Source organism: Pezoporus flaviventris, unplaced genomic scaffold (genome assembly GCF_033815535.1).
Source record: "Pezoporus flaviventris isolate CSIRO_AGI_PZ_B2104156 unplaced genomic scaffold, CSIRO_AGI_Pfla_v1 ptg000191l, whole genome shotgun sequence".
Lineage (NCBI taxonomy): Eukaryota > Metazoa > Chordata > Aves > Psittaciformes > Psittacidae > Pezoporus > Pezoporus flaviventris.
The window spans coordinates 251,390-270,633 of record NW_026892739.1 but is presented as its reverse complement, the minus strand read 5'-3'; the positions used below and the strand labels follow the sequence as shown (position 1 = coordinate 270,633).

The window sequence follows — 19,244 nt, the reverse complement described above, 5'->3', positions numbered from 1 at the left end:
TACAAAACTTACACAATAAAGACAGAGACTAAAGAAGTGGAACTTTAGGTAGGCAAAAAACCCATCAAGTCTGCCTGCGAGCTGTGGACTCAGGGCAGTTCCTCAGATGGTGCATCCTGGAAGGATGAAAGGGAATGAACGGGGAAAACACTACCGGTTTGTGTGGGGAGCAGCAGGGCTGTTCATGCAGTGATTTCATAAAGGTAAATCCCAAATCCAGCTACATTCACAGCAGGTTTTGGGGGAAGAAACCCCAAGCTCCAAGTGTTCAGTGGGCTAGAGTATCGATCCCTCCCATTCCATAAGATCCAGGACTTTCCCAGCACCCTGTGTGAAGCTGACACTGGCAGCTCCCCCGATCCCTGCAGTCACCATAGAGGGAATAGTTTAAGTGTCCTCTCTCCTCAAATCATATCTGCAGAAACCTTGAAGGTGTGTGCCAGCAGCTCTTGCTGAGATCAGTGTGAGTGTACGGAGGCAATGTAGGGATGCCAGGTAAAAGTGTGGGAGCTCTAAGCTACACACTCCTGTAATCCACCTTTAGCAGTTGCCAAGGACCAGGTTCCTCAAGGGAGCTGGTGGCTGTTTCATTGCAGAAGATTAACTCCCATTTCTGCCTCTTCTCTGGGCAATGCAGCTCCTCTGTATCTCCAGCAGCAAAGCTTCATCCCTCTTTTGTGACCCAAAAGAAGGGCTCAGAAGAGGGCGAGCCCCCCATGCTGGTCTGGTGGGTGCCATCTGTATGGCAATCCAAAAGCAGAGTGCAAATTCAGGGGACAGCACCAGAGGACAGCTCTGCCAACACAAGGCAGCCTGGTCCAAAGGCCAAGGAACTGGCTCCAAGCACTCTACACTGACTTGGGCTCTATCTGCACAGTGCATGCTGCTATAAACCACGAAGAGAACCTGCTGCCTTGGTGATGAATTGCTCCCTAAGCAATTCACCCTGATCTTGGGTGAATTCGAGTGTTCCCAGACTGTGATGAAGAGAAAAAGCTCTAAGAAATGACATTCCCTGGTGACAGAACAAATGAAACCGGTGTGCACATGTGAATTAATCAAGCACTTTGGGCTAATCAAAGGTGACTTCTCTTTAACAACCTGCAGCTCAACAGCAGATATTTGTGTGTGGCTTTTCCCAAGGGTGAGAGACAACTTCTCTCCCATTCTGTAATCTTATATCCTATCCACTACAGGGAAACAGTGCAGTGCAGAGCAAGGTATGTTACCTGCATTACCAACGTCTGCAGGTTGCTGCAGGTTCACCAAAGCTTGCTTGATCTCACACAGAGTCTTGGCAAGGGGAGAAGCTGCTATCAGGCTCTCCACCTCCAACTCGCTCAGGTAAGCCAACTGGACATCTAAACCTGAAGGAAACAGGGGGGCACTTTTAAGCCTAAAGGAAGAAGAGGCTCTTCGTGGCTGGGAGTCTACAACACATGTGAGGAATGAAACTCAAGGGGGGAAGCGATGCACAGTTCAACTGCTCAGCACCTGCTGACCGATGCCCAGCCCCAAGCAGTGATCAGCTCCTCCTGGCCAACTCCCCCCAATTTCTATCCTGAACATGATGTTCCATGGTATGGAATATCCCTTGGGCTAGTTGAGGTTCTGGCTCTGCTACCTCCTGGCTTCTTGTGCCCCTCCTCACCGGCAGGGCATGGAACACTGAGACGTTCTTGACACTGAGCAAGTGCTACTGAGCAACAACTAAACCATCGGTGTGTTACCAGCGTTATTCTCACACTAAATTCACAGCACAGCATTAGGAAGAGCACTAACTCTATCCCAGCCAAACCCAAGACACCAAATCATTGCCCTTACCGTGTTCTTCATGTCCAGGGAAGCTGAAAAAAACATCTTTCCCACTGAAGAGCTCCCACTGCTGAAGCAGTTCATGATCCTGTGGGGTAAAAAGGGCCCAGGAGTTAAAGAAATGGGCAAGTGGGAAAACTAGCAGGAAGGTGAGAGATGGCCCAACAAGACACCTGCAACTCACCTGCCCTTCCATTGCTTCTGATTTACCTTCACTGGCCAGGCTGTCCAGGGAGGGCACAACTGCCACCACATCCTGCCCTTGGACCTTCTGCTCCACGGCCCGCTTCAGGGACACATTCTTGTACAGAGCGTTCCCCAGCAGCATCTCGAGAGCTTTCATTAACTCTGTTGCCTCTTGCCATGGAGCACCTAATGTGAACCCAACAGGCACTTTCAGTGGACTCCTACAGAACCACATGAAGAACTGCAATGATCTCCAGAGCAAAACCAAGAGCACGAACCTTTGGAAATGCCACACAGTGCCTCCAAGCTGCCTCGTGCTGTAGCATTTCCAAAGAACTCCGTGCTTACCTGTTCCTAAGCTGTGCCTGGCTTCTCAATGAACTCACACGAAGACAGGCTGTCAGCTCTTACAGAGCTCCTACAGAACTACAGCACCACTGGAAGACAAGGTCTTGTGGGATGTCCTCTCATGTGTATGAGCCATCCACTGTACACATCACGCACTGTGCCACCCACCGATGCTCCCTGACACTGCTGCTCTCTTGCTCTGCACTTTGGCTCTCTCACCTGCTTGGGAGTTGTGTCCACAGTGCCCATCGCATTGTTCAGCACACGCTGCTGCCCTGCTGCTCTCTGCAGGTTTGTGCTCATGAGCCCTTTTCAAGTCTTCAGGGTCCAGTGCTTGCAGCATGTCCTGCTTACAGAGAACAGCAGTGTTCAACTCTGCAAGTCCCACAGTCCACCCATTCTGCTTCTTGTATAAAACCAGGAATTAGCACAACTATGTTATGCCAAAAGAAGGGACTGAAAGGAGCAAACTGCCACTGCAGGGGAACCATTTATCTTACAAACGTCGCAGTTGCAAGACTCCCTTCCCTCAGTTGTTTCCACACTGACCATGAGACTCTGGATCTGCAGGCTGACTCCATTGTAGAACACCAGCACGTCCATCCTGTGCTTGGCCAGCTGAGATGCCAGGTGCAAGTTCTGATCTTCCAGCTTATCATAGAGGGTGCGAACACTGAAATCCTCCAGAAGCCTCCGTGTCAAATGCTCTTCTGAAACACAAAGTGTCTGGGGAGTGGCCACAAGTCTTTATTTCCCACAAGGGGCACTGCCTGTCCATAGGAGGCAACAGCATGGTGTAGTGTGAAGGAGGAAAGCAGAAGAGGCAAGAGATGTAAGAGAAGGTCCCGTTCCTTAGTGAGGGGGAGGAGTGTTTCTATCACCTCCTAACTCAGGGTTTCTGCTCCTCTGTTCTCAGCATCACCATCGGCTGTGCTCTGGATTTTACTGTACCCTGTGAACATCCTGAAATTCCCAAGATGAGGTTTATTTCCCAAAGGCAAACAAGGCCAAAGAGGGCTGGCCACTGCCCTCCTAGGGAATAAAACACTGACCCATTCCATGACAGGAGGTTACAGTCCCCATCTGAGGAGATCAAATGAACCTAGAATGGAAATGTGTGTGGTGTGTGTAAATGTGCACACATGAGTACAGGACAGCCAAAGTGCCTGTGTGACCTTGGTGAGTAGGTATGAAAGTATCACACTAGAGAGCTAACAGAAGACAAAAGGATGGGCAGTAAACTGGCCCAGCACTTTACCTGCATTATGCACAGCTCCCTTCTCTTCAAAGCCAGCATCTTCTCCAGAAGCACGAGGACCGACTGTCTGATAGAACTGAAGGCTAAAAGGAATGACAGGAGAGGGAGAAGAGTATCTCATCCTCAGTAAAATCAGATCCTGCACTATCACCAGCCCAGTCCAAGCAGGAGGATAGGTTTCTTGGCTAGATTCTGAAGTCAAAACAAAGATGGACACAACAGAGCTGTTACACACCACGCTGCTGGTAACACCAACGAGCTCCCTGTGCAGTTAGAGACACAGCATACTGTAGAGCTGGCAAGAGGTCCAGCATCAGGGACTGAGAGTAATGCAACAGGACATGCTTTTGTACATCAGGGTGTCCTGATAGCTCCCGTGCAAAGGGGGTTTACCTGTCTTTAAGGAGGATGTACTCCGGTGGGATGTGTGGCTCACCCAGGCTCCTCCATCGTGGCTTCCAACCCTTCAGGGGGCTGATGATGGGCACAGCAGGCTGGAGCACTACAGCCAGGGTTGCCAGCACCACGGTTAAGGAGCCCAGAACAAAGAGAACTGCTGGGAAAGCCAAGAGGGATGGCAAGGAGGATGCAAGCCACACTTACATTTCTTGCTTTACTGTCCTCCCACTGATGGACACGGGACTGGTATGTGCACAGCACTTAAAGAGGCACAGCTTTGAGGAAAGACCTCGACTGCCCTTGTATTTAGCCTCGAGCAACCTTATAAATGATGCCTTTCATTTCAGCTGAGTTTAGCACTAAAACACTCTGGCACTTTCTGCCTTCAAGTCAAGGGAAACAAAGCCCTCACTTGAATTCTTCAAGCAGAGAGTGGGGAGAAGCACAACTGGTCCTTCCCTCTCTCACAGTGTTTTGGCTGTACCTGTGATAGTGGCCCAGTTAGGAGCCAAGTTCAGGTCCTGTTGCTTCAGAACTCCATGTCTGGCCAGCTGGAACAGAGAAGAGGGCTGGAAGGACACATCTCGGGGGTCACAACCCACGTTTGCTTCATTCACAGTCACGATCAGGAAGTGCTCCTGAATGGTCCTATCCCTGAAAACGTATGTCCCAGACTCCAGGAAAACATGGGCAAACCTGGAAGGGAGAAAGTAAGGAAGAAAAGGAAGGAAGGTTGATCCAAGCTTCCTTCAGCCTCCAGCTGTGCTGACAGTCAAATACATGAACACACCAAGCTGGCATTTTCACTGCTCACCGATCCCATGACACACTCACCCTCAAGTCCTGACCATGACATGTGCATATTAACCACAGCAGGCATTCTTACCAGGAGATGTTGAGGTGAGTCTCCTGGATGAGGTGGTCCAACCTTCGGAAGGCTCCAAAATCCCAGCCTGGGTTGCTGTTATAGAGATGCTGCTTCTGATAGACAGGGTAATGGCTGGATGCACGATCTGGGAATGGTTCAGCACAGTGTCAGCAACAGTGACCCACTTTCAGTCAGGACAGTTGATACTGGTCTGGCAAAGAACTATGGAGCTGCATTTCTCTTATGGGGCCATATGCAGGGCCAACTCCTTTGAGGTGTGCATTACTGCCCAACAACATCTTCTGCTTTCTAACAGAGGACAAATGATATTTTTATTCTGTAGAGATCCAGTCAAAAAGTGAAAAAGCACCATGTAAGTCACTAGGCTACAACTCTGGAGTCCCCCAAAGGCAGGAGAGACAGGGAGGTATCGGAATGTGCTCATATGCCGTGCTCCCAGATGTGGAGTCGTTGCTCTGGACACAAAGAGCACAGAGACCCAACAACACTCACTGTGGGAATCGATGCTGAGCTGGAAAAGGATCGTGTCTCCTGCTTCCAGGCATACTACTGGGTTAGGAACAAGGGGCAAGGTGTGGGTATCTGTGGAGGAAGCCCTCTGGATTCGATGACCTTTCTGTAGCAACTGATGTGATGAAAAGTCTCCTGGCATGGGCAAGAAACAGAATGAATTCTGCAGAATGAGGAGCTCTTGAAAACAGAGAACTCTCTCTTTGTATCTGTGGGCAATTACAGCTCACAAGGTCAAATTCTGCTCTCAGCCACACTACCATAAATGAGAAGCAACTGGAGTTAGGAGCCAGCAACTGGAGTTAGGAGCCAGCAACAGACCTGCCTTCGAGTGGAGTTTCCTTCTAGCTTCCTGGAAGGCCAGAATCATTCCACAGGCTGTACTTGACCTGCTCCCAGAGAGCCAGTGCAGGTCACCACTGGTTACTCCCACAGAGAACAAGATCTCTCCCAACTTTGTAAATAACTTGGACAATAAATTCCCTCTGTGCCAACTTGGAAGGAAATGAATGGCTTTGTCTGACTGGAACTTTGGGTCACCCTCAAGCCTTACCTGTGAGAAATGCATCCAGAGCATCTGTGCTGGAGGCAATGAAACCCAGCACTCCAGTGGGACTGAACAGAACCAAATGCACCCGCTGGCTTTTCTGCACGTGTTCATCTGGGCCCAGAACGTTTGCCACTTCCTGTTAAAAGCAGAGGCAACACTTGGCACTGATTCGAGCCTGGGTTGTGATCAGTGTCAGCTGTACCAGACTGCTCCACGGAGGGCTTTCGCCAGCCATTCAGAAGCTGTCATCTCTCAGCAGTGCAGAACCTGAGCAGTGAGAGTCTCTCCTCTCTACTCGCAGCTTTCCACCCTTGTGTAACCTCACACTTACCCACACTTCTCCTCTGTTCATCCTCAGCAGCAGCTCTCTATTGATGCCAAATCCCAAGGAGATCCGTGGGGCTCTCAGCAGACACAGTTGGTCACACAGTTCCTCAGCAGAGACATACTGCTTGCAGTGACATCTGTGCAGAGGACAAAAGGTCTTGATCATTTCCGATCTCTGAGCAAACAGCTATAACACACTGATGGTCAGGCTGACCCCAGTATCTTACAATCTACACTATGTCCATGGAAACCAGGATGGAGCAAGCTCACAGACCACCTCACCCAGCACTGCCTGCTATTCAGTGCCTGTGAAAGGCCAAAATGTAATACCCCACTCTCTAACAGGTATCTAATAGAGATCAAGTTCAGTCCTGTGGCAGTGTTATGCATCCCTCCCTAAAGTTCTGCTTTCAGTCAATGGCTGAAAGAAACAGAGTTTAACTTTAACACACCTCATTTCTGTGCAGTCCATGTCAGGAGGAGATTTTGCAATACGGAAGTTCCTCCACAAAAAGCTTAGAAGTATAATTTGACAAGAACTAGCTTTTAGTTGGCATTAAGCTAGTGTTTTAGTTGGCATTAAAGGTAGGGGGGGAATGAGGGTTGATTTCCTCAACCTGAGGCACATGGAGAAGGTCTACCTCGGAAAACATGAGCTCTGCCCACCCTCACCTTGTCCCTCAGTGTCATTCTGGTGTCTCTGCCCCTGACACCTCCCTCGGGATGCCCTGATGGGATCAGTAACTCAGAACTCACTGTGAGGCCCTTCTGGATGGCACTTACATGCCCAGCTCTGCATTCACCTCTCCCCCCGCGGGCCCGCAGGCAGGGGAGCAGTCGTACCGCTCGGGAAGCACGCACTGGCGTGTGGCTGCGAGCCGGACCGCTCCTGGAGCGCAGAGCTCATCCACCTGGAAGAGCAACCCCCGCCAGTGAGGGACACCCGAGCAGCTCCCACTGAGGGGCAGCACCCCGCAAATCCTCCCCCTGCAAGCTGCTGACGTTCAAGTAAAGGTAACCCCGCAAGGGCTGATAAAGACAACTTGGAAAGCAGGGAAGAAAGACCATGGCATCCCATCCAAGCTCCTCAAGCAGGGCTGACGAAGGACTCCATAGGAGCCATGTGGAAGCTTTAATTCCTGCATCTGTCATTTGTCTGTGACACTGTGTTGCTCCCCATTGCCACAGCATGGAAGAAGCATGCCTCCAACTCTTATGAATTTGGCAAAAGCAAGTGCCATTACCCTACACGGAACGGTCAAACAAAGCAGCTAAAGGACTTGTGTCTGCAGCAGCCCAGAGAACTGAACTCGGATTGAATGCACGCACCCTGAGACAGGGCCTGAAGCACCAAATCACCCTCCCTCCCCTTTGTATCACACAACAGCTCTGTTCTGAAGGCAAGCTTTACCTGGGGCCGGCAATCCTGATCGCTGTTGCTGTCAGGGTCCATCTTGCCTCTCTCATCATAGTAAATGTAACCTGCCTGGCAGATGCAGGAGGCATCCGACTGCTGGAAAGCCCGGTTCAGCCCGTGGCAGGTACAGCTGGTTGCACCTTAGAGAAGAGCAGCAGTGGCACATTGACAAACGCTCCACTCACTTGTACATTAAGCCATTAGGTAGGGTAAGGACTTAGTCAATGCTGCCTAGCCCGTCTCTTGTGCCTCAAATCCACCACAGTACACAAGGTAAGGCATTTGCCACCTACCTTCCAGTTTTCCAGCCTTCTCCCAAGCTGGATATGGTTCAGTGCCCAACTTTGGCACACCTATACTTAATGCAAGCTCCCCAGTGCAGGGCAAAAGTACTCTTGGCGAAGCTCCAATGTTTTCAAAGCAATGATAGAACAAGAATTAGTAGGGCTGCTCACCTCTTCCTTTGAAGGAGACAAATCCCCTTGGCTAAGAGTGTAAGAGGAAGAAAAGCTTTGGAAATGGAATTCTCCTTCTGGGTGGGACAGAGGCAGAGCAGTTGGTAGCACCAACAGCATCATGAGGATCCCAGGACTTGTGGCCCATCACGGAACCACAATGTGGGGAATCACATTTCTGGGTGATTTCCTTCCTGGTCTCTCAATAGAGGTGAAAGTTTCACTCACACACAGCGACTCACCGGGCCGAGAGGAGGAAGAGCTGCCGCAGGGGAAGCAGGCAGCCTGGGCAGGGAGGTGATTGAAGGTGCCAGCAGGACAGGCCTGGCAATCCTCTATGTGCTTTGCAAAGCTGCTGCTCCTGTGGGTCCCCGGGGGACAGGGCAGAGGGGCAGATGCCAGGGCAGGGCAGTAGTGGCCACTGGGACAAGGCTTCTTGTGGTAACTCTCACTGCCTGGAGACACAGACACTGCGTAGAGACTGAAGCACGTGCCAAGAGATAGGCAGAGGCCACTTATTGCCGTTGTACATATCCACACCTCTCTATCATAGAATCCCAGACTGGTTTGGGTTGGAAAGGACCTTAAGATCATCCAGTTCCAACCCCCTGCCATGGGCAGGGACACCTTCCACTAAACCATGTCACCCAAGGCTCTGTCCAACCTGGCCCTGGACACTGCCCAGGATGGGGCATTTACCATAGGCAGCTGTATATAAAGTTCACAAACATTCAATTTATTTCATTGATACTAAAATATAAATCTTCATTTCTTTGTCTTGCCTCTTTCACTGGTCAAATCCAATGGCAAGAGCGAGCAGACAAGATCTCCTTCATGGGAGCTCAACACACATCAGTGAAGTTCACACAGGATACCAGCCAACAGGCTTGCGGTACTCGTAAAGCTGTTCCTAACCCCTCAGGCTGCAAGCAGCAGAGGCTGTCACAGACTTTGAGCCCTTAGACTCACTCCTCTGGTAATACATTAACTCTGAACCTCTCAGCTAAGCCACAGAAGTAGGGAGAACACGGTTCCCAAGGGCCAGAGGGGTCATCCCCTGGGAGACAGGACATGGGTACCCAAACCACTCTGGGCTCCTTTCTCTTCATCCATAACCACCTACCACAATAAATGCTCCACAAAGTGATGTGACAGCCCACACCAGGGTTTATAACTGCGGAGCAGCAGAGCTTTGCCCACACAGAACTTAAAACTAGCAGTCTAAGCTGCTATTTCTTGCCTCCTTCCTCTGTGACAGCTCCTTTTACCTTGTGGGCATATGAAGCCTGCAGGGCAGGGCTGGCAGGGTGACATGATGAGGGGGTCACTGCGGTAGGTGCCTGCATCACAGATCCTGCAGAACTTCTCAGGCGAATCCCTTGGACCAGGCAAGCTGAGGGCCATGTACCCTCCTTCACAAGGCAGCGGATGGGCACTGCCTGGGGGGCAGTAGTAGGGAAACACACACCTGGGATGCAAAACAAGGAGGGAAGAAGGAAAAGTGTCTGGAAGGGTTTGGATTTCCGGATTCCATGGCCAGTGCTAACCGAGGGCAAAACTAAAAGTGGTTTTCACCTGGTTCCAGGCTCAAGCTAACAAGTAGAAATCATAAATCCCCCTTCTCAGCCTTAGCAGCCACCAAATCCATGACTGTTTTCTATTCCAGAGGTACCTTTGCTTCTGCACAGTGCACAAAGTCCATGCTTGAAGCATTAAAATGGGTTTTAGCACAGGCACATTTCACAATATTCAGTCCTTAGAAAGTTAAAGCTGGCTGCACCAAGCACCCCAGGTACTCACAGCTGCTCAGGGCTGTTGTATGTTGATGATCCTTCAGGACAGTAATACCCAGCAGGGCACACGGAAGGCAGGGCTGTGTGAGCAGCACAGTACAGGCCAGGCCTGCAAGGCTTTGGATTTACTGAACCTGGTGGAAAACAAGGGGAAACAGTGATTGATTCCAGCCAGAAATAGCTGGAAATAAAGAAAACAGGAGCATGGTCACGTCACCTGCTGGGCACTCATAGCCAGGTTTACAAGGTACTCCCTGGGTGTTAGGCAGCCCTGTCTCTGCTGGATCCGGGCAGAAGTATCCAGGTGAGCAGGGAGCACACTCTTCCAATGATTTTGCACCAGGCTGGATCCTGGAAGTGCCAGCTGGACAAAGGAAAGCATCCCCTTTACCTGGGCACCAGTATCCAGGGGGGCAGGGATAATCCTCAAACCCGGTCAGACCTGTTAGGAAGAGAAAGGAATGAAGACAGGGCCATGAGGGGGTTTAGAGAAGGGCTCTGAGTGCTATTGCATCTCAGGGAATCCTGTAACCAGCTCCAGAGGCGGAAAAAGGGTGGTTTTCACCTGGCACTCACCTGACAAAGGGCAGTGGTAGCCAGGAGGACAGGGTTGGCAATCTGTCAGGCTCTGAGCTCCTGGCAGCTTGCGGTAGGTTTGTGGAGGGCATTTCTGAGGTGCCAGGAGACTGCTGTGCTCACTGCCATTGCCTCCGAAGCAATAGTGTCCTGATGGGCATGGATAGGCCTCTGAGTCCCCTAGCAAGCAGAAAGCAGGGCTTTAAGGAGTCAGCTTTGCACTGTAATTGGAACACTTTCCTTCTCTGTCCTCGCTGGGTCCTTCCTGAACTCCTGCACAGATGTGCATAATCCACCTTCACAATCCAATCCCCTCTGACACAGGGAGACATCTGGAGCCTGGTTGTGGTTTCAGGCTCTCCCACATTTCCAGTGTTTGCTGGAACAGCACATTGTATTAAGAGCTCAGTGCCTTCTTCCTCTGCAGTCACTAGAACTCATCACTAGACAGTGTGCCTGCTGCAAGGACTGTTCCCCACTGCAGTATCTGGTCTCCTAGGCGTTCTCCTAGGCCAGCTTTCCAAAGCCATCACCAGACTCAAGGATACAAACTCTCCTTACAAACAATGCCCATTCCCTCCCCTCCCTGGTCAGCTCCAAGTTCCTACCTGCTTTGCACCAGTGGCCTGGTGGACAGGGGAGGCAGTCTCCTCTCTTCGCAGCTCCTGGAACACCTCTAATAGTATTCGCAGGACACGGTGTTGGTACCTCAGATCCCTCCAGGCAGTAGAAACCTACAGAAAGGGATGGCAAGGAGATGAAAATAAGATCTGAAAGCCCTCCAATGGCAAAAATGGCTCAGCAAGAGCCTCCTGTTGTTGTAGGATGAACACCTACACAGCTGTGGGGATGCTGCTGTGCATTTAGAGAGCCAAAACAGCTGCACCAGCAGTCTAGCACTATAAATTCAAGGCAGCCTTTAGGTCAGGCACACCTCTTTGTTCAAAAGGCACAAAACCAGAGGAAACCAATGAGCAATGACAGCTTCGCAGAAGGGATCACAATATGTTCTGCACGATAACAGATACTCTCCAGCAAGTCACTGTGCTTACACTTAACATACTACTGAGATCCTCACTTACCTGCAGGACACAGCCCTGCACACTCCTGACCCCAGCGGCACCCAGTCAGCAAGCGCCAGGAGAAGCTGTGGCCCTGGGGAGTGGATTGGGAGCTCCCAGCAAGGCAGAAGTATCCAGCAGCACATTTCCCCTCCAGCCGCCCATGCCTGGAGCAGAGAGAGCAGTGAAGAGGCTTTGTAGGACCTGCTGCTAATGATTTGGTGCAGGAAGAGATGCAATGAACTTGGCAATGAAAAAGACCTTCTTATGCTGATACGAGAGAGAAAACAGACCCATTTTGCCACTTACAGAACCATGCAGATAGCTTGAACCAGACAGTTCTCAGTTCAAATTCCACGAACATGGGCAAAGTGCTTTAGATGCAATTGTGGATGACTTTCCACGGGGCTGGAATTCCTGCATTACTTTCATGCTTTCAGAAGCACTACCTACTATCCCTTTCAGATGTATCAGACTGCTTTGAGGTGCCCCCAAAATTCATGGGTCCAACACCTCTGTACCCCAAAGCTGTGTCTATGCTTCTGTTTCTTTCCTTTGAACGAGAGATGTGGTAGAGAGCTGGGAGGAGCCTGGCATCGACTCATCAGCACAAAACAAGATGCCAAACTGCTTAAAACGGAGAGGAAAGATGCCAGATCGAAATGCATCCTAACCTGCAGTAGTGACCAGGTAAGCAAGGCAGGCATTCCTTCTCATTCCACAGGCCAGTCATATTTGCAGGAGTGAAGGTGCCTTCGGGACATGTGAGAGGAACCCTTGTGCCTGAAAGGGAGCCCACAGAGACAATAAAACCCCTGTTGTGCTCTGACAAGACTCTATAACGGAGGAGCTGACTCCCAGGAAGCAAGATGCCAACTACACCACATCTGCTCATTGCCACTTCCCATCACCTGGCTTACAGGATGACACACATTAGGTTTGTACAACTCCTGGGTCACAGTGAAGCCACAACATTGGGATCCTTGGTGTGCAAGTTCCAGTGTACCTGTAGGACAGTAGGAATGTGGGGGGCAGCGCCTGGGGTCTCCTGCCACCAGCTCCTGGCAGTAGAATCCTCTCTGGCACGGGATGCAGGCTGCAGAGCCGCTGGCTGGCTGGTACTCCCCAGCAGGGCACGGCGTTGGATGGGCTGCCCCGGAGCTGCAGAAGTGACCCTGGCAATGACAGGAGGAAGCGGATTGCATGGGGATAGGATCCGTATAAAGGGTGATCCCAGAACTGCCCAAGCAGCGTCCTGCGGGGATGTAATCAACAATTCCATGGCCTTTCACGACTGTGGGAAATGAAACCTCCTGCCTGGAGCTGAGACCCACCTCTCACCTTAGGGCAGAGAAAAGCTGTGGGGCTGACGGAGCTGAAGTTCACTGGGCAGTAAAACCCCTCAGCACAAGGTCCTGTTGGAGAGCTCAGCCCAACACCAGCACAGAAGGAGCCAGGGTAGCATGGCACACAGCTCTCCAGGGAGGCACCACCTGGGAGCAAACCAGAAGTGAAGGCCAGCAGGGAGATGATGAATGTACACCCAGTGCTGCCACAGCATCGTCAGCGCTTCTTTGGACTGATAACCCATTGCCACCCTCAGGCCTGACTGCCTGTGGACCACAGGAGAACCCTGTGGGTGAAGCCACACTCACCCGTGGCATTGTTCAGGGTCCCAGCTGGGCAGGCAACTGGGAAATGGGTGCCCTCTGGACAATAGTGCCCAAGTGGGCAGGGTCCACTGAGCGGGAATGCAGGTGTCCCACGTGGAACGGCATCAGTGGCTCCTCCTTCACAGTAGTAGCCAGCTGAACACAGACCTGCCATGGGGGGACAGAGAGGGCAGCAGTCACCAGCCCATGGCACGGCGGTCAGCGAGGGAGCACCTCCTCAACCCCCCACAAGAACCTGTGTTATCACTGGTGATATCCTGGGCCTTTGGTTTGCCTTCTCTCCTTCCCATCCATCTTTGGTCTCTATCACTGCCCTTCCTGACCTGCACTGACCTCATCTGGCATTTGCCTATTCTCCTCATTTCTCTAACTGGTTCCCCATATTCTGTCTTGTGTGGGAAGAGCTGTGGCTCTGCTCTTCATGCCTCCAACCTTTGCTTTTGGCCCAGTGACGCCTACTCCGTGCTTAAATGGGAAGGGAAGGATTTTGGAGGACAGAAAAGAGCAATAAAAGGGTTAAAAACATAGAATGAGAAAGGGGAAAAACCTAAGGGGGATAAGAGAAGTGATGCAGTTACATGAAAGCGACATCCAAAACAAATGCTCAGCTCGGAGAATGAAACAGAAATGACTGATAGGCACAGACAGAGGGCAGGGGGTGCGCTTCTATAGCCTTCACTACCTCTGTTCCCTGAGATACGTTCTCCACTTCCCCACATCCTTCAGCCCTGACTCTCCAACCCCCCTGTGGTGGGTGTCTGCTATGAACCAAACTCACCATCAGGTTCCCAGTTGGCATCTCCTCTGCAGTACCTCCCCACTGGGCACAGCCTGCAGGCGCTGCGGGCCAATGCCCCCTCCACAGTGTTCAGTGTCCCCTCGGGGCATGGCAGGGGGGCAGCAGTCTGAACTGGACAGTAGTAACCTGTAACATGGGGAGAGGGGAGTGAGGCACTGCTCAAAAAAGAAAGGAGAAGAGGTGGACACGTTGAGCTTGCTCCAAGGGCAAATACCCCATCCCCTGGAGTGAACCAGCGCCAGCAGTTGTGCAGGCATCAGTACCTCTTCCCATTGCCGCACACTCGTGTTGCTCACCTCTGGGGCAGCTCAGTGGCTCAACAGTGGCTGCCCTGCTGCAGGCCATACCAGCAGGGCAAGGCAGGCAGGCGCTGGCCCCAGGCACAGGGCTGAATGTGCCAGGCTCACAGGGCAGCTCTAGCACAGTGCCTGCAGGACAGTAGAAACCACTGGGACATCTGTATCCATGAATCCCATCAGAAGGGCAGGGAGCAGAGTTTCCTTCCAGGCAAACATAGCTGTAGAGAGAGAATTCAGACCTGAAACAAAGAGCTCACAGCCCTGTTCTGGGGAAATAGACGGGGGAGGCAATAACCAAGAACCAAGGGTCACCACAGTAGAATCACGGGAGGGTTTGGGTTGGAAGGGACCCTCAAAGCTCATCCTGTTCCAACCCCCTTCAATGAACAGGGACACCCTGCACTATAGCACGTTGCATAAGAAACATCCCTTGGAAACCCAGGTTATTTCAGTTTTGATAAAACCAGTGAAATAACTTCAAAGATTCTAAGGCAAATCCTGCTATTTTGCCCCAGGAAGCGAGTGTCTGCCCATACCCTGCGTTACACGGCAAGGTCTGGGCTGGATCAGACAGTCCTGCCCCACTGCAGTAGCGTCCAGCCGGGCAGGGCTGGCACTGCTCCTCTGCCTCCAGCCCCACCATGCTGGAGAGGGAGCCAGGAGGACAGGGCACAGGGTATTCTGTACCACGGGGACAGAAGTGCCCTGCAGGACAGATGTCATTCCCGGGCAGCCCAAGGCTGGAAGATTCCACCTGCATCAATAAAACAGAGGAGAGAAGTGTTACTGAGAGACTTGGCACCATGTGCTACAGACAAGGTTCTGGAAAGGGCACAGAGGAGCAGAGTTATAATATCCCAGATCGGTTTGGGTTAGAAGGGACCTTAAAACTCCTCCAGCTCCAACCCCTGCCACAGGCAGGGACCTCTTCCACTGGAGCAGCTTGCTCCAAGCCCCTGTGTCCAACCTGGCCTTGAACACTGCCAGGGATGGGGCAGACACAGCTTCTCTGGGCACCCTGTGCCAGCGCCTCAGCACTCTCACAGGGAAGAGCTTCTGCCTTATCTCCAACCTGAACTTGCCCTGTTTCAGTTTGAACCCATCACCCCTTGTCCTATCACTGCAGTCCCTGATGCAGAGCCCCTCTCCAGCATCCTTGTAGCCCCCTTCAGACACTGGAAGCTGCTCTGAGGTCTCCCCGTAGCTTCTCTTCTCCAGGCTGAACAGCCCCAGTGTTCTCAGCCTGGCTCCATACAGGAGGTGCTCCAGCCCCTGAGCATCCTCCTGGCCCCCTCCTCCTCCAACAGCTCCATCTCCTTCTGATGTTGAGGTCCTACAAGTCTGCTGCTACTGGAACTAAACAAAGACCACAGCTGGCACTGGCTGCCAAGATGTGGATATCCCATCCCTGTGTCATCTCCTGGAGGAGGTATTAGACATGACACCTCAGTGCAAGCTACACAGGGGTCTGAGCAGAGTTTATCTGTGGGCAGCAACACATTGCAGTGGACATCAAGAGCAGTGGCATGTCACTGCATCTGAGGAGCTCTCAAGGGCAGCGATAAAAGGCACAAGCAACCCCACAGAGAGCAGAAATGCTTGGAAAACGTTGCCCCAGAAGGGACAGGTCCCCATGTCACCGGGTTTACTGCGCTGCTGCCTGGCACTTACTCACCCTGTGTTTGAATGGGGCTGGGCTGATGGCTCCCTTGGCACAATGATAACCTGAATAGCAAAATCCAGATGGCTGTGACAGGCCTGGTGCTGAGCAATACATGCCTGCAAGGAGCAGAAAAGCAATCTCAGTGTGAGGGCCTGCACAGAAGATCGGCGGAGGAGTCAATAGCATGAAGGGAGAAGTATTCCTCATCCTTCCCATGTATGCCCCTGGGTTGCTTGTGCCAACTCCCTGCTCACCTGTGGGGCAGGGCTCACAGTCAGACTCATTGGTGGCACCACTCCTGGGGCCAAAGGTGCCCTTTGGACATGGGTGCTCCAAACTGGAGTTGGTGCCAGGCAGGCAGAAGTACCCAGCAGGACACACCTCAGGAGTATGCGCTCCAGAGCCTAGGACACAAGCACAGCACCTTGCTCAGGGGAGGTGACAGGAGCTGCCTATGGCTTTAGGAGCACAATCCCATCTAGGGAGCTGTGCAGCCCCATTCCGTGTGGTTCATCTTGTTGCATGCATGAGCAGTGACACAGTGAGAGCTTCGTAACTGGTATTTTCCTGGGCATGGAGCTTCTCTCCCCAAATAGGAGAAAGATTTGGCTTCAGCCTACTTGTTCACCCAACAACCCCATGGGCTTTGAAACGGGTTTTGCCTTCCATTCTTGGCAGAAACTGCTGCTCCTGCATGTCCCGTCCAACCCACACTGACTTAGCAGAACCTTAACAGAAGAAAGGCAGCATTCAGAATAACCTTTTATTGTCTGTGTCACTAACAGGCAGACTCAGCCCTAAACGACATGGAATCCCTTTTACCACAACACACAGCCCCCCCTTCACACTCCTCACAGGAGAGTCCTGCTGGGCAGAGGTCACAAAGTCCTTCCTCTCCTGGGACTGCTATGCCCCATTCTCACAGGGTATAGGAAAGGCAGATCCCACTGGGCAGTAAAAGCCCCGTGGGCAGTGATGGGGGTTACAGAAGTCTGGCCAGGGGTGCAGTTGTAGCCTGCAGAACATGGTCCTTCAGAACTGGTTTTACCCAGCTCTGCAACGACAAAAGCAAACCCCTTCCTCTTCCTTTGCCAGATCAAAGACAATGGAAACCCTTAGCTCCTGAAATCACCATCTCCATCATACATACATGCCTGTAATACATGTCAGAAAGCAGCAATTCTCTGAAGTTCAGCCTCAGACAAAGGACATCTTATTGTACAGGAAAGTAAGCTCTGAATTATCTGCCTGGTTTAACACAGGCTTCCAATTCAATGCTCAGCTGTGAGTGACGCTCTCAGTTGTGGCTCCAGCTCTGCTAGAAGCTTTGTGTTAGCTCAGTCAAGTCATTTCCTTCCTGTTGCTTCAATTCCTCACCTGAGAAAGTCAAAGCCTCTTTGTCTCACAGAAGGTGATGGGTGAAGCTCTTACTGTCAGCGTGACCACAGACATTGCAGTGCTGGCTGGGGAGCACAGAAACATCTTGCACAGCCAGATGGTAAGAACATCTGAGAAGCTGCAGAGACCCTGGCTGTTAGCGAGCACCAAGGGCCCGTTTGCTGAGCTATTTTGTTTTCCTGAGGCCAAAGACACAATGGGCATCTAGAAGATGTGGCTGAGCCAAGGGAGAAAGGTGTGATAACAAGCAAGAAGTGTTGCGGGTGACCTGAGACTGCTACCGAGATCCCAACGTGAGTTTTGGGAGACAAATGACTTGGGGTGTTTATATTGGTGTACATCCTGCATAAACTGCTGCTAACCAAAGAAGATGCGTGGCACTAACCGAGTTTCTTCTCCTGTACCTGCTAAGCATGAGCTTGTAAGGATAAAGCTGCAGTGGGTGTCTATCTTGGCTCACATTGTGTAACTCACCACTGCAGAAGTACCCAGCTGGGCAGGGCTGACAGGCTGCAGGCTGCCATTTCCCACTGTTCGGGTTGAAGCTTCCAGGACTGCAAGGGACTGGGGATTCAGAGCCTTCAGGACAGTAGAAGCCAGGGGGGCAGTGCTCCTGATCTGGCTGCGTGGCTCCACGGTGACAGAAATACCCAGCGTAACATGTTCCTGCAAGGGAGAAAAGCTCCTGCATTAGGTTTAAGCAATGAGAGAACATCAAGAAAGCCAATCCTGGGAGACAAGAAAGATGTCAGATGCACGCAATACACACCAGAAACACTGGCCAGGCCTTCTCCTTGGCAGAACCTCCCCGCAGGGCAGGGCACGCAGGCATTACCATGACCCATCCCAGCCTGAGGCAGAAAGGTGCCAGCGGGACACGGCTCTGGCTTGCTGCTGCCTGGTGGGCAGTAATGTCCTGCTGGGCAAAGGCTGCCTGCCTCTTCATGGGCAGGATTGGGGACTCGAGCCTCTGAAGTGCAGTAATACCCAGGCAAACAAGGACCACTTGGGGAGGAGAGTCCTAAAGACAAGCAGCATAAAACATAAGCCAGTGGTGTGATGTATATCACAGCTTCTGGACTAAACAACCCAGCCAAGCCTTGTCAGCACAATGATTGCAGTCTCTGATGGCCCCTTAAAAGCTCAATCCAGGGTCTTCGTATTCATTTACCAGGTAGCTAAAGGCTTAAAGAGCTTTCTAGATCATCTTCACAGACGGGGGGGCTTGCTCTATCCACTAAGAGGCAACCGAAAACTAATGAGTCCTAGAACCCAAGCTGCTTGGTTTGTGGTTCCATCATCTTTGCTTAACCAGACGCACCTCAATCTGCCTCTTTCATTCAGCTTACAAAAGACTGCAAAAGTCTTGGACGTGATCACAAAGAATCCTACTCAAGGGGTCCCAGAGCTCACTGCAAATGCTACTTCAAAGTCACATAAACCGCATACAGAAGAGCACCCACTGGAGAAACTTTTCGGCTCTGCTCCACACAAACCAGCCTAGGATTCTATGTAACCCATAGGTGATTCCTACCTGCACTGGCACAAAACATGCCTCCAGGACAAGGCTTGCATCCCCTGGCATTTTCCAGCCCAGTTTGGTTGCTGTAGGTGCCCTCTGGGCATGGGTATTGATTGGCAGCTTTTGTTCCTGGCAGGCAGTAGTACCCTGCTGCGCATTCTACTGCCTTGACCACACCATGTGGGAAGCTCTGGAGGTCACCTGGCTGGGCTTCTAGGGCACAGAACCTGCCCAAAAGAGCCCAAGTCTTGCCTCAGGCCAGAAGTCCTGCCAGAGGCCAAGAAACTTGTGCACAACAGTGACAGT

General features: G+C 51.7%; 1 protein-coding gene across 1 annotated transcript; it reads right to left on the bottom strand.

The window, feature by feature from the left end:
• Nucleotides 1-1,088: 1,088 nt before the first annotated feature.
• LOC133262175 (uncharacterized) lies at nucleotides 1,089-19,161 on the bottom strand. Its single transcript, XM_061441120.1, has 33 exons — nucleotides 18,951-19,161; nucleotides 18,186-18,437; nucleotides 17,891-18,082; nucleotides 16,273-16,422; nucleotides 16,031-16,134; nucleotides 14,892-15,109; nucleotides 14,353-14,573; nucleotides 14,036-14,182; nucleotides 13,240-13,404; nucleotides 12,926-13,077; nucleotides 12,591-12,759; nucleotides 12,259-12,367; nucleotides 11,606-11,751; nucleotides 11,132-11,257; nucleotides 10,524-10,703; nucleotides 10,165-10,389; nucleotides 9,955-10,081; nucleotides 9,423-9,622; nucleotides 8,397-8,609; nucleotides 7,694-7,839; nucleotides 7,066-7,193; nucleotides 6,287-6,419; nucleotides 5,959-6,091; nucleotides 5,388-5,540; nucleotides 4,893-5,019; nucleotides 4,491-4,702; nucleotides 4,001-4,163; nucleotides 3,608-3,690; nucleotides 2,899-3,059; nucleotides 2,569-2,695; nucleotides 2,000-2,187; nucleotides 1,825-1,903; nucleotides 1,089-1,367 (listed from the first exon to the last, which is right to left on the bottom strand). The coding sequence occupies exons 1-33, from the start codon at nucleotides 18,967-18,969 to the stop codon at nucleotides 1,177-1,179; spliced, it is 5,139 nt and encodes a 1,712-aa protein (XP_061297104.1). The 5' UTR covers nucleotides 18,970-19,161; the 3' UTR covers nucleotides 1,089-1,176.
• Nucleotides 19,162-19,244: the final 83 nt, after the last annotated feature.

Bases quoted from the DNA above. Each gene is read 5' to 3' on its own strand.
- LOC133262175 (XM_061441120.1), bottom strand. The intron at 14,183-14,352 runs GTGAGCAACACG...CCCATGTTACAG, and splicing joins GCCACTGAGCTGCCCCAGAG to GTTACTACTGTCCAGTTCAG. The intron at 4,703-4,892 runs GTAAGAATGCCT...TCTCCCTTCCAG, and splicing joins ACTCACCTCAACATCTCCTG to GTTTGCCCATGTTTTCCTGG.